Below are 13664 nucleotides of genomic sequence, written 5' to 3'. Positions count from 1 at the left end.
TTCATGTATGTCTGCGTACTGTGTGTGTAGTGCCCACAGAGGCCAGAAGAAGGTGTTCGGTAACCAGAAACTCGAGTTATAGACTGTTGTGATCTGCCACATGAGTGCTGAGAATTGAGCCTGGTGTCTTGGAAGAGGACCGCTGTTGACTGCTGAGCCATCCCTCCAGCCCCAGAAGTAGCTGAATATATTAAACAGCAAGCGGCAATGCATAAAGTAGTTTCTTTATGTGAGGCTTTCTATGCTGTGTTTAGTGTTCTCTCTCTCTCTCTCTCTCTCTCTCTCTCTTTCTCTCTCTCTCTCTCTCTGTGTGTGTGTGTGTGGTTCTCTCTGCTTTGTGTGTAGTTCTCTTTCTCTGTGTGTAGTTTCCGCTCCTCTGTGTGTAGTTTCCGTTCCTCTGTGTGTAGTTTCCTCTGCTCTGTGTGTAGTTTCCCCTGTTCTGTGTGTAGTTTCCCCTGCTCTGTGTGTAGTTTCCTCTGCTCTGTGTGTAGTTTCCGCTGCTCTGTGTGTAGTTTCTCTCTGCTCAGTGTGTAGTTTCCGCTGCTCTGTGTGTAGTTTCCTCTGCTCTGTGTGTAGTTTCCGCTGCTCTGTGTGTAGTTTCTGCTGCTCTGTGTGTAGTTTCTCTCTGCTCAGTGTGTAGTTTCTCCCTGCTGGGTAGCTGAAGATTACACTGAATCCAGAGAACACTTCAAAAACCATATTCCTACAGTATCTTAAAAGAAATAAAGTCACAATAAGAAAATTGATGAAAAATATCCTTAACCCTATTTCCCTAGTTTTATATTCATTTACTGTAGGTAGCTGATATGTTTGAAAACAGTCCTTAGTTTCAGTTTAGCTAAATCTTTGACTCACAGGGAACAGCTTTTTAAACTGTTTCGTTAACTTTTACCAGTTTTTAGGTCTGTGTAAAGGAAATAGAAACATGGAAACCTAACCACGCCCTCTGTGAACAATCACATCTCTCTGACAGAAGAAGACCAGACTCACACAGTCTTTTTACCACACCCCCACCATTCCTTGCTGTTTCCTTTCCATCGCCACATTGCTGAGCTGATCTCTAACTTCTGGGCGAACTTCTGATCTGAGTTTTCTGGGCAAAGGTGGCTATTATGCACAGATGTCCTAAGAATCTGTGGCAGATATTAGATCTTTAGGAACTGATGTTGCCAGAAATCTGTTTGCACATACACATTGATATGGGCTTCCCTGGCAAAGCGGTCAATCAGATTCACTGTCATAGCAGTGTGCTGGAGCCCAGGCTGTGTGTGTGTGTGTGTGTGTGTGTGAGAGAGAGAGAGAGAGACAGAGACAGAGACAGAGAGAAAGAGAGAGAGATCAGCTTGCTGTATCTTACTCTTTGTTAAAAAAGAATAGTTTCAGAATTCACCTCATCAAGAGAACCAAGGAAAACCAGAGGAGCAGGAAGGGGACCATCAACCTCCCAGGCGAGCCAACCAGTGGGTCCTCTTACAGTTAGTGCGTATTTATTCACTGCATTCTAGTGGGTCATTATTGTGGGGAGTAATTCAATTTATAAACTGCCTCTGGGCACATTTTCATTGTCAACAAACTCACAACAGCTTGCTGAGGGCCGTGCTGGCTGTGAAGGTATGGGGTGCATGTGTTAGAACTGCCCCCTTTTCTATGTCTCCTATAGATTGACCATTTTCCTTTCTTTCAAACCATGCATGACTGGACACAGACTCATGAGACTGCTTTTGCTGGACCACAGCAAAAATTCATCCACATCTGACTAAAGGAGATGACTGCTTTGTCACTCTCATGGGCCGAAACTAACTTGTTTTACTGGTTTGCTTTGCAGCAGGAAAATACGTAGGACATAACATTTGCAATGTGGACAGGTAGGCAAGTTAGGCAAGAAGGCGAGATTAAGCATGCTCTCTGAAAGTGTGGTTTGTTCGTTGGGTTGGGAACTCAGAGCCTCCTGCATGCTAAGCAAGTGCTTTCCCATTGAACATTATTTAATCCAAGAACTTTTTTTTTAAAAAAATAATAAGGACATTTAGCTTTATAGAGACCAAAAGATGCCATGGAAAGCCCCTCATCTACCCTCTTCCACAGTGAAGCAGAGGAACTGAGCAGACACACAGATGGCCACACTGTGTCAGTGGCTAAGAGGGAGGGGGTGCCCAGGCTAGAGGTTCTAATAAAAACCAGCTATGGGTTTGGCCATTATGAGCAGAAACTCACCCTCTGAGGGGAAAACATTTCACATCACAGCCTGTGTATAGACAACAGTCCTTGGCTCTGGACCTCTAATGAATGAGTAAGAACTGGTGCAAAGTTCAGAAGAGGAGGTGAAAGAGGATGCCTCAGGGACGGGGAGTAAAGGGCAGCAAAGGGCTGTGATGAATGCAGGGCTGAAGGGGCTTCCCAAAAGTGCAAATCTGAGATGCTGAAGTCATTGCAGCTAGTGTTAGCATCTCATTGCTGACAAATAAAATTTACAAATGACTTCTAAAACTGCTTCCTCCAGCAACAAGAGCTGCTATTGTCACATTGATTTTAAAATTAAATGCTATAGAATTTTCTTGCTTTAATGAGAAGGCAGATCTGAGTGGTAAACAGAGTAATGATTAAAGCAATTAAGAGAATAAAAATGAGAACTAATGCGACAATACTCCTAATCCTTAACCCAAATGGGCAGCTTTGGCTGGCAGACCAACAAGATGCATGCTTGTCTCTAGATGAGTTATTGAGACGCATTGGCCTCCACGAATATGCTGCCCTTTGGTAAGACTGGGAAAAGTCAATCAGCAGTGTCACTTGTTTAAAAGTCTGCCTGCACCTGGTTCTCATTTGTTCTCCAGCTGAGAAACCAAAGACCACTTTTTATTGCTTGTGGTTAAACAACAAGTTCACTTCTCCATGGGATGATCAAACGGCCAGCCTCCCCCGTCCGTGAGGGTTTGCCTTTCACTTTCAACTTGTTCAATCATCGTTAACTCTGAAAACTCACAGTCCATCTGGGCGATGAAAATTTCACCACTGCTGCCTGCTTGGGTGAAGGTTTTGTAGGCAAGGCTCTAAATCTTGTAGAGCACCTCACACATTCTCAAGGTCATCTGCCTTGTGGCCTTGTTTAATGGCAGTTGGCGACCATTCGGACAGTCAGCCTGGGACCCAACACTGCAACTTTGAAGAGCCTCTGTACGTGGTATGCTCTGAGATGGGAGAGGATCATGGTGCGTTATTAAGAAACTACAGTGTGAGCATGTGAGCGCACACCAGCAGCCCTCTCTTGGATATTGGCCAGTCTGAAGATCTCCATAACGAAGACCATTGGGAAGGATCCATTTAAAAGCCTGATTTCCTCACCAGGGGGAAGCCAGCTCCCCTGGAGAGACTGCAATGGCAAATTGGGGAGATTCCAAAAGTTTCTGGATAGGAGAAATAGACTTCTGTTCCCTTTTGCTATTGGACTTGGGAAATCTTTGTGCTCTCTATTTATTATTTCATTGCCTCTGTCTCTGCAGAGGGACTTTGACATGTTAGGGTCCTGAGAACCTGGTACAGGGCCAGATCCTGACAGGCAATCTCTGAATATGAATTTCTGAATGTGGCTGTCAAGTGGCAAAATGGCTACAAAAGAGGTCGCTTGGTGCAGCCTTCACAGAAACAGAGTCTGCTGGGGCAAGCCAATAACTGTCGCGCCACTTGGGAGTTAGGTCACACACCGGGCTAGCTCCAGTTTAAGTCCTGATTAAAGTTTCAAGGTCAAAACCAAAAGGACGTACACAGAGCTTTCAGTGTCTCTACTATACAGTCTCCAGGAAGGGCCTCTCAATTTCAGGCTTGAGTTACGGTTGCAGTTTCCCTGGGATGCCTTGACACAGACATACGATTCTCAGTATACCTGTACTACAAGCACTCTGCCTCATAATGCATTAAAATATTTACTGTTGCCAATACTGGGGCTTTAATTGACTAGCAGGATTTAGAGGGAGGAGAGAGGGCAGAAACACCGGAATAATCCCTCTCCTCCAGTGATTCTAAGACCAGCCCAGTCCCTAGGTCTCAAGGAAAATCCTGTGCATCTTAAGACAGAAAGGAAAACATCCTGCTACTTTGGTGAATCGACAGCATCACCTCCTACAAAAGGAAGTAAGTCCCAGCTTAAGGCAATTCACTGAAAAGCATCAGAAAGACCTTTGCTCACTCAAATATTTTCATGTTTCCCGATTCTAAGTGTTCTATCCTCGGTGATTGTTTAATCCTTACAGTGGTTCCAAGAGGTGAGATGACTTACCCCGGTGACAGAACTCAGGAAGTCTGGGTCTAATCCACTGTGCTACCCAGTTATCCTTTCTCAAGAAGACTTCTCGGGTATACAACCCTAATACCCCTTTATGTGTTGCTTTAAGTTGGGGAGATGGTGTGCGGAGACGGGGTTGGATACGTATATTCATATCAAAGGCGTTAACAAACGGAGATCCTGTTCTCAACTTCCCCTTTCTCTTTACACTGAATTCTTCTTTCTTGTTTCCACGAAACCTTGTGGAAATTACACAAGGTTTAACTGTAGCTGGCTCCTGAGTGAGATGGTAAGCTGTCCCTCTTGGCTTCTGTCCCCCCCCCCCCCCCCCCGAGCTATTGCTGTGCTCCGGTGAAGCTCTACAGGATTTGTTTTTGTTTTTTTTTTTTTTTTGGTTTTTCAAGACAGAGTTTCTCTGTGGTTTTGGAGCCTGTCCTGGAACTAGGTCTTGTAGACCAGGCTGGTCTCGAACTCACAGAGATCTGCCTGCCTCTGCCTCCCAAGTGCTGGGATTAAAGGCGTGCGCCACCACCTCCCGGCTTGCTCTACAGGATTTGTGACTGGGCATAAAAGCAGACATCATCTGCTCATTACAGCTAAGTTTTCAGGACGTGCTCCACTTACTGACCTCCACCAATGGCCTGGGCTTGCGCTCGACTGCAAACCTGAAGTGGCAGAGCTCACAGTAGCTGGTATTGGAGGATGACAGCCAGTGCTCCAGGCAGCTCCGATGGATTGTCCCCAAGGTCCCCGTACATTCACATGGAGAGAGCAAATCCTCTTGGCTGCTGCCCTCATGGCAGATCCTGCACATCGGCCGGTCATTGAAGGGGCTGCAAGAGAAGAAGGGGTACCTGCTGGTCACCGAGTGACAACCCACCACCCTGTGGAGGGCCCTATATCTGCATCATTTGGGCCCTCCCCAGGGGCAGCTGCTCAGAATACAAGCTGCGTTAAGCTCCCCTCCTTACAGATATATGTGTGCCTGAATATATTTCCTCTGGACACTGCAGACTCATGTTTTTGCATGTGTGATGTCAGAAGCCATTGAGCCTTAACGACTTGACCTGTTAATTTGTTGAATAGACAAATGATGATATGTTCATTTCTATCATTCTTTTCCTTTATCTGTTGAAATACTTTTAGGTATAAATATTACCTTCAACATGGTTACCTAGTAATATGGTTTGGACAGGAATGTTAGGATTTATAATTGTTTTATAGGGCATGTTTTGGAAAATTTGGTCCCTTGCATCTTCAGAGTGATGAAAGACTTGTTATCTCTGTGAGTTGATAGGTTGAAATATGCCTATATGTTTTAAAAATTTATGGTTTCTTTGCATGTGCATGTGTGTGTATATTTACGTGTGTGTGTGTGTGCACATGTATATACAGGCACACATTCCCATGTGTGTATGTTAGGGGCCAGAAGTTGGTGCTGGGTGTCATCATGGATGTCGCTCTCCATCTGCAAATTAAGGCAGGGTCTCTCTCTCTCTCTCTCTCTTGAACTCAGATCTAGCAAATAGATAAACTAGTCTGTGTAGTCAGGCAGCTTGCTCTGGAGAGTTCCCTGTCTCCACCTCACAAGTGGAGGGATTAGAAGTGAGCAGTCACATCTGTTCAGCCTTGATGTGGATGGATGCTGGGGATCCCAACTCTGGCCTGCATGTTTGTGTGGCAAGCGCATTATCCACTGAGCATTTCCCAGCCCACTTCTTTCTTTCCTATATTTTCCAGCACCAGATTTTTGTCTTGAACATAGAAAAAGCTCAGGCAAACCGCCAATCAAAAAATAAAATTATGGGCTAGGGAGACGGTTCCATGATTAAGTTCACATATTCTTGTAGAAGACATGAGTTCAATTCCCAGAATCCACATGGTGGCTTGCAACCATCTGCAACTCCAGTTCCAGGGGATTCAGCATCCTCTTTTGACCTCTGTAGGCACCAGTCACACAAGTTGTATTTATACACATACATACAGACAGGCGAAAGACTCACACATATAAAATATAATAAATCTACAAAAATCATTCATCACTATTTAGAACAAGTTCTTTCAAAAAGCTCTTTAGAGCTGGGTGGTGGTGGTGCACGCCTGTAATCCCAGCACTTGGGAGGCAGAGGCAGGCGGGTCTCTGTGAGGTCTAGAAAGCAAGTTCTAGGATAGCCAGAGCTGTTAGACAGATAAACCTGTCTTGAAATACCCCCCCCCCCAAAGAAAGAGCTTTTTAGGTTTTATGATTTAATTTTACATGTGTGAGAGTTTTGCTGGCAGGTAGTATGTACACCACACACATGCCTGGTGCTCACAGAAACAAGAAAGGGGCATTGGATCCATGGAACTGGAGTTATCGATGATTCTGAGCCACCATGCGGTTGCCAGGAACGGAATCTGGTCCTCTGCAAGAGCAGTGAGTGTTTTTAACAGCTGAGTCATCTCTCCAGCCCCAAGAACAAATTCTTTGGAAATGACATCAACTGTAGTTTTTAGACAAAGAGCGTCATTTGAGTCAGATGAAGGTATACACAAGGTTACCTTCATTTCTCTTTTCAATGCTACAGGAGAGTGAGAGCAGGAAGTAAACTGGCACCTGACTCGGAAGCAGCAGACTGAGCTGGGCACAGACAGGAGGTGCAGATGGCCCTCTGAGCTTGTGGAGACACTTCCTAGGATGCTGGAGACACTACACGGTCCTCTGAGTTCGTGGAGACACTCCCTAGGATGCTGGAGACACTACAGGGCCCTCTGAGCTCGTGGAGACACTTCCTAGGATGCTGGAGACACTACACGGTCCTCTGAGTTCGTGGAGACACTCCCTAGGATGCTGGAGACACTACAGGGCCCTCTGAGCTCGTGGAGACACTCCCTAGGATACTGGAGACACTACAGGGCCCTTTGAGCTTGTGGAGACACTCCCTAGGATGCTGGAGACACTACAGGGCCCTCTGAGCTCATGGAGACACTCCCTAGGATGCTGGAGACACTACAGTGCCCTCTGAGCTCATGGAGACACTCCCTAGGAGGCTGGAGTCACTACAGTGCCCTCTGAGCTCATGGAGACACTCCCTAGGATACTGGAGACACTACAGGGCCCTTTGAGCTTGTGGAGACACTCCCTAGGATGCTGGAGACACTACAGGGCCCTCTGAGCTCATGGAGACACTCCCTAGGATGCTGGAGACACTACAGTGCCCTCTGAGCTCATGGAGACACTCCCTAGGAGGCTGGAGTCACTACACTGCAAGGGAGTGATGGATGTGTCCTACTAAGGTGGCCTCTAGAGTTCTGCATTCAAGGGGAAAAGCCACTCCCTCCTATTTTTTGAAGAGGGCATGGTACCATCGATGGTTCCCAGCTCTGCAATCTGGCTGCCTGGGCTCAAACCCAAGCTCGGGAGCTTACTTGTCAGACAGCTGTGAACAAGTAACTTCTTCTCACCATACTTAAGTCTCCTGATCTCTAAAATGGGCTCAAAAGTGAGAAAAGTTGGTCTGGAGCTGAGGCTTAGATCTTAAGGACCTCAAATGACCCAGGCTGTGGAAAATCAAGTGACACAGACCTCACCATGCAAGCCTAATGGAAATATCAAATTAAGATGACTTCAGTTTTCAACGAGAGGGGCCATCTGCCTCCATGACTGGCATTTTCAAAGAATGTTGTCGTGGTATGTGACAACCCAGGTTCCTTTCACACTTTTGCTTTCTTTCTCCCAAGTCCTCGAGAGAGGATGCTAACCTAGGTCCACGCCCCATTACTTTTTAGTGCTATCTCTGAACCAAATGGAAACAGCTATGGAAACGCTACTGATCGCCAAAGGCCTTTCTGGAAATGATCCTGAGAATGGACGAGAGTTAGAGGCGGGCAGGATCACCCTTTCACTTGTCCAGGAGACCTGTCCAGGCTCTGGGGAGAGGACGGTGAGAAGCTGACAGCTGGCTTTTGTCTCTTGGCCTCCTTTGTTTGTTTTGAATCTTATCAGGGAAAAACTGCAGTGTTTTGGTGTATACTGATGTGTGGCCCAGAAGTAGCTGAAAGAGAGACATACACCACACCACACACACACACACACACACACACACACACACACACACACACACACACACCCTACATACACAGACAGACAGACAGAGCTCTCAGTTACACTGACACTCACAGTTCTCAAGTTACATCAACCAGCCTGCTCTTCTTGATTAAGCAAAGCGAGTGGTGCCTGCTAGAATGGCTGGTGCACATACTGCCATCCATCCTTGGTTCACAGGGGGCCAATGACGTTTACCACCTCTTTATGTTCTGAGCACTGGCCAACTGCTGGAAACTCTCCAAGAAGTGGGAAACATACACTACATATTTTTCTTTCTGTCTTCTGTGACAGCCACACATATTTTAAAGACTGACTTTGTTATTTTTAATAGTGTGTGTGTGTGTGTGTGTGTGTGCGTGTGTGTATGCACATGAGTACATGTGCCTAGAAAGACCAAAGGTATTAGAGCCCCCCATCCCAACTGGAATTATAGGAGCCCGTGAGCTGCCTGGTATGGGTGCTAGGAAACTGGAGAAGCCATGTACATGGTACACTAGGAGTCTGCAGCCCCCAATCTGCCATGGGCAACAGCAGCATAAGAGGAACCTTAGGGACAAGGAACCGGCCTGAATAACGGGTCTCCAGGCTGTTTAGAGACCCCATTCTTCTTCACACAGGGAAACCAGCTGTGACAGCAGTTTACAGGCTGGCGTGTGCCTGGAGAGGGAGAGGCAGGGATGGGGCTGTCGAGTGAAGGGGATGAGGACAGACCCCTACATGGAAAAAGGAGACTCCCCCAGAGAACAGCCTGGACGGCATATCCACTGGGTAGTGCTAAGTGGCATACACACTGGGAACATTACTTCAAAAGTTGTTTCCACAAAGCCAAGCATGGTGGCACATGCCTCTAATCCCAGTATGCAAGAGGTGGAGGCAGGACCAGGCCTTCAGGGCCATCCTCAGCTACACAGTGAGTATGAGGCTAGCCTGGGCTACTCATTTCAATTTGGCTCCAATCCAATCACTTTGGCTCCGCCACCTGAAATCAGGTGACTTCTACCTTCTGTCCTAACAAAGGACTAGCTTTGTTAGCTGCTGGGGACAAGAGGACCAAACTGGCCACAGCAGTGTCAAAATAACAGATGTATAGCAAGCAGCCCCATATCTCGTGGCAGCCTTTCCCTGCCTGGCTCTCTACAGTGGCTTTAGGAGGAATGCGGCCACATGAATTTTAGCTTTATGATCCTGCTGCTGTGGGAACAGCCACAGAACATGGATAGCCTTTTTATTTTTTCTTTTTCCCAGTACCTTTCTTCCCGGACACAAAGACCTGAACACCAATTATCCTCCCTTTAACATTCTCCACTTGACAAACAGCTCTTTGGATCAATTGCAGACCCGTGTATTTTAACGGTGGCACTACCTCTGGGTGGCAAGAGTCCGCACTACGGTTGACAGCAACTGCCCGTCCTTGGCTGAGACTTGCATGACATACTGTGGCTGCCCATTCACCAGGCTGCCACAATCCTCCACAGTCTTCACCACAGGCGCGGCTGAGCTGGTGCAGTCTGGCAAGACTTCGGGCAGGTGACTGCAGCGGCTGGTTGTCATGGCAACAGACAGCAATTACTCTGCTAATGGCTTCCACATTCATAGAGGATTTCCATCTAAGAGAGATCAGAAAACAGTTTACTTGGCTGGATGGTTAATGGAAAATGGAGAATTATGGGCCACCAACATCAGCATGTCATTATTTAATATAAATACTAGGGTAGCTTAGACGCGGCATTATTATCTTGTTACTATTTAACACAAGCATACTTGCATACATTTGCACACACTCACTCATATGTTCACAGGCCACGAGAGTTATGAACACCTGCTTATGAAAAAGACAACAAGCACGTGCGCGCGCGCGCGCGCACACACACACACACACACACACACACACACACACACACACATTTCGGAGCCCTGTTTTCCATGAGGGGACAGAATGATGGCTCCGAAGCTCAGACTTGAAGAGAAGATAAGCGATTCTCCCACTCTGCACCAGCGATGCAATAAGTCTTTGTTGACACTCACTAAAAGTTACTAGAATCATTATTAAAACTGCTCGCAACTAGTTTTTCTTATAAGCAATTTATTCTCTATGCAGTTTTATTCAGAGATGCTAAGATTAAAAACAGGGAGGAAAAAAAGGAAGGGAAAGCAAAGAATCTGGCAAAATTGCCCATTCTGGGGCATCATTCAGTCACTCCCCAAACCTGCCACATATATATCCTGTAATGCAACCATCTACCTCAAAAACCACAGATTAACTTCCTGTGAAAAGCTAACCCATCTGAGCCAGTTTCAAACAGTTGCTCAGGCAATGATTGGTTTGATGAACTGCTTTGTTTTTCAAATGGGTATTATAATAAATACATTAGCATTGGCTTTCGTTTGTGTGCTACGGAACAAAGATGCGTGCGTGAGTCATGAGGAAACTTGCAGGCTGCATTACACCCAGAGGTGATGTGACACAGTGCCACCACCCACTGTGCCCTTTCTGTCACCTCATGCTCCACACGGTTCGAGCTCAGTACGTGGGATGGGTTGACAGACGGAACTCTTGTCACGCAAGCAGTCAGGGTCATCAAGGCTCAAATCCAGGCAATGCAAACCTTGTCTTTCCCCCTCCAACTCAGAAAAAGATACTTGGGATCCCTCCAGGGGTGGTTTCTAGACATTTGTCTCTACTTATTATGTTTTATTTGATCCCTACACGTCTGGAAGACAGGATCTTCCCACTCTCAGAATCCTGTGCATCAGGGTAAGAACATGGTGTTTTCAGGTGGACTTGAGTGGACAGTTTCCCTCCCGACAGGCTCAGGTCTCATTATTTGAAACAAATGGCCCTGATCTATCCTTGCTACTGAGGTGCATGGCTGACTGCCTTTTTTCTTGTTACCAGAAGCCTCCCTGGGTGTGCATGTTGTGTATGTGTGTGTGCGTGCATGCGTGTGCGTGTGTTCTTTCCAGCAGCCCTCTGGAATCTATAATGGAGAAGTGGCTGTGGATACCAATCCTTGGTCAGGGGGTGATGCAGGAACATTGGCATTGGCTGTCCATTCATGCCATTTTACAGAACTCAATATCAAAAATCCAAAGAAACAGATGGATAGTATAGAGCATAGTTTTATTTTCCAAAAATAGGCTTTGTTGGGGTCTGAGGAGATAGCTCTCTGGATAAAGTGCTTGCTGTAGAAGAATGAAGACCAGAGGCCCGCAGAACCCACATGCAAGCCTGGCAGCTGTGGTGGCTGCCTGTGATCCAGCACTCAGAAGACAGAATCAGGGGATCACTGGAGAAAGCTGGCTAGTTAGGTTGACAGGAATCAGTGAGCTCCAGGCTCAGAGGGAGACCCTGTCACAATAAACAAAGTGGTGAGAGACTGAGGCATCAACTTTGGACCTGTGTGACAAACCTATGTGTATATCCCGTGCATGCACACATCCATGTTAACATGCATACACATGTAAAACTAGGTTTTGTTGCTTTACTTTTATTATATATATTGTATGTTCTAGAAAGCATGAAGAAACTCGTTCACGATCCCACTACTCAGAAACACAGAATTCTTATGGGGCAGATACTTTTTTGTTTTTTGGGCAGAATTTGCAATGTGAAGATTGCTTGTAGCTGAACCAGAGAGACTTTCCCCCCTTTTAAATGGAGTTACAGTAGCATTCAGGCCAATAAACAAAAGGATGCTAAAAGATGTTCCTCCTCTCAAGCTGTGTATAACCCCTCCTCTAGCCTACCCTGACAAAACCTCATTTAAGTGATTCTAAATTCTCATAGTGCCTCACAGCCACAAAGTGCAGCTTCCTGGCACAGCTTGCTTGCTTCACAAAGCAGCCATAGATGAAGAGCCAGGGGTGTGTTGGCAGGAAAAGCAGACACAGTGACCTTCTGCTGCACAGAATCATTATGTCTGGGTGCACTCCGAGAGTCTATTTTTGGCTTTTGCATAACTCCAGCCCGGAGAGTGGAGCGCTCTCTCTCTCTCTCTCTCTCTCTCTCTCTCTCTCTCTCTCTCTCTCTCTCTCTCTCTCTCTTTCTCTCTCTCTCTCTCTCTCTCTGTTTGATGAACTGGAAGGGGGCAGGGAGTGGTGCACAGGGGCCAGTGGGAGCCAGGGCTATCCCTAGTTAGGTTACCCTCTTCAGGCACGGTCAGTCACTAGTAACAGAGTAAGCTCCCCTCAAAGGAAGTTGTGAGTGCCCTTACCTCCACAACAAAATGCCTTTAAAATATTCTAGACGCAGTTTCTCTTGGACATATTTTCATCTATGATTTAGCTTCTGAATGGTATATTCCATTTCACTTCTCACAAGCAAAGGGTTCTGGGCACTGTGTTCAATAAGGTACCTCTACCTTGCTTCTCTTTCAAGCAAGCCTTGACTCTTTCTCATGTACAATGAATATAGAACCATGCACCCCGGATCCTCTAAACTGTCACTGAGCTTAGGAGTCAGCTGAAGAACTATTCCAATCTAGCACTCCTGGAAGAAAAAAAAAATCAGCATGCCTGCTCTATACCACTGAATACCTTTGAGAGCCAAGGGCTGTCACGCTGGCAGAGAATCCCACTAGTCCTCAAAAGACTATTCTTTGGATTAAAACTGGGGTGGGAGGGATCATACAGAGCACGAATGTGCCTGATCAAGTGGAGATGGCTGAGCTGGTTCCAGCCCCAGATGAATAGATCCAATCACCTACTCATGCAGAGGAGGAGGGAAGAGGGCACGTGGCGCCCTGATCTTAGGGTGGAGGATGTTCAGGGGTTGAGATGAGGCATGGGTGGGCATGAGTGGGCCCAGAGGCTGTAGGTGTTGATTGGCATGCATATGTTACACCTGGGGCAGTGACAAATGGCCCTGCGCATTCCCCTGTCTTGATTGGAGCCTCTTGGGAAAGCAGCAGGCTGTTGCCTTGGATGCTCAAAGGAGCCGAGCTGCGGGTGTGCAGCTAGCACTGGTCTCCCACTGACCTTGCAAACCTCAACCACCATTTGACTGCTTTCTCAGCAGTGCCCGTACAGCTTCTCTATGGAAAGGGAAGTGGCTTCCAAGCCCACCTAAGAATGCTCTTCTTTTACATTTCTGCAGTGCCTGGAAGGTTGGGTGTGTGTAAGCTTGAAATCTCAAGCTCCACCGGTAGGAGGGGTCCTTTGTTGGCTGGGTTTGACATCTTATTCAATTTCATTCTCAGGTTGAGAATAAAGGATGATTTGGTACTGGACAAACTCAGCTGTACACAGTGGGAAGAGTGGGCGTAGGTGGATAAGGGGGAGACAGTGAAAAACGGATCA

The 13664-nt window shown here is 46.6% G+C and overlaps 1 protein-coding gene across 2 annotated transcripts in view; it reads right to left on the bottom strand.

The window, feature by feature from the left end:
- The window catches only part of Marchf3 (membrane associated ring-CH-type finger 3), a 143838-nt gene that overhangs the window by 26357 nt on the left and 103817 nt on the right, over positions 1 to 13664 (bottom strand). For both annotated transcript variants that reach the window (XM_075968632.1, XM_075968631.1), the window contains exons 2-3: positions 9730 to 9973; positions 4908 to 5112 (exon numbers count right to left, since the gene is read on the bottom strand). In XM_075968632.1, coding sequence (XP_075824747.1) covers positions 4908 to 5112; positions 9730 to 9917 — 393 coding nt within the window. In that variant the 5' untranslated portion in view covers positions 9918 to 9973. The remainder of the gene's footprint in view (positions 1 to 4907; positions 5113 to 9729; positions 9974 to 13664) is intronic.

Source organism: Microtus pennsylvanicus, chromosome 4 (assembly GCF_037038515.1).
Source record: "Microtus pennsylvanicus isolate mMicPen1 chromosome 4, mMicPen1.hap1, whole genome shotgun sequence".
NCBI classification, from domain to species: domain Eukaryota; kingdom Metazoa; phylum Chordata; class Mammalia; order Rodentia; family Cricetidae; genus Microtus; species Microtus pennsylvanicus.
The sequence above is the reverse complement of the archived record's forward strand: the minus strand, read 5'-3'. Positions and strand labels throughout refer to the sequence as shown.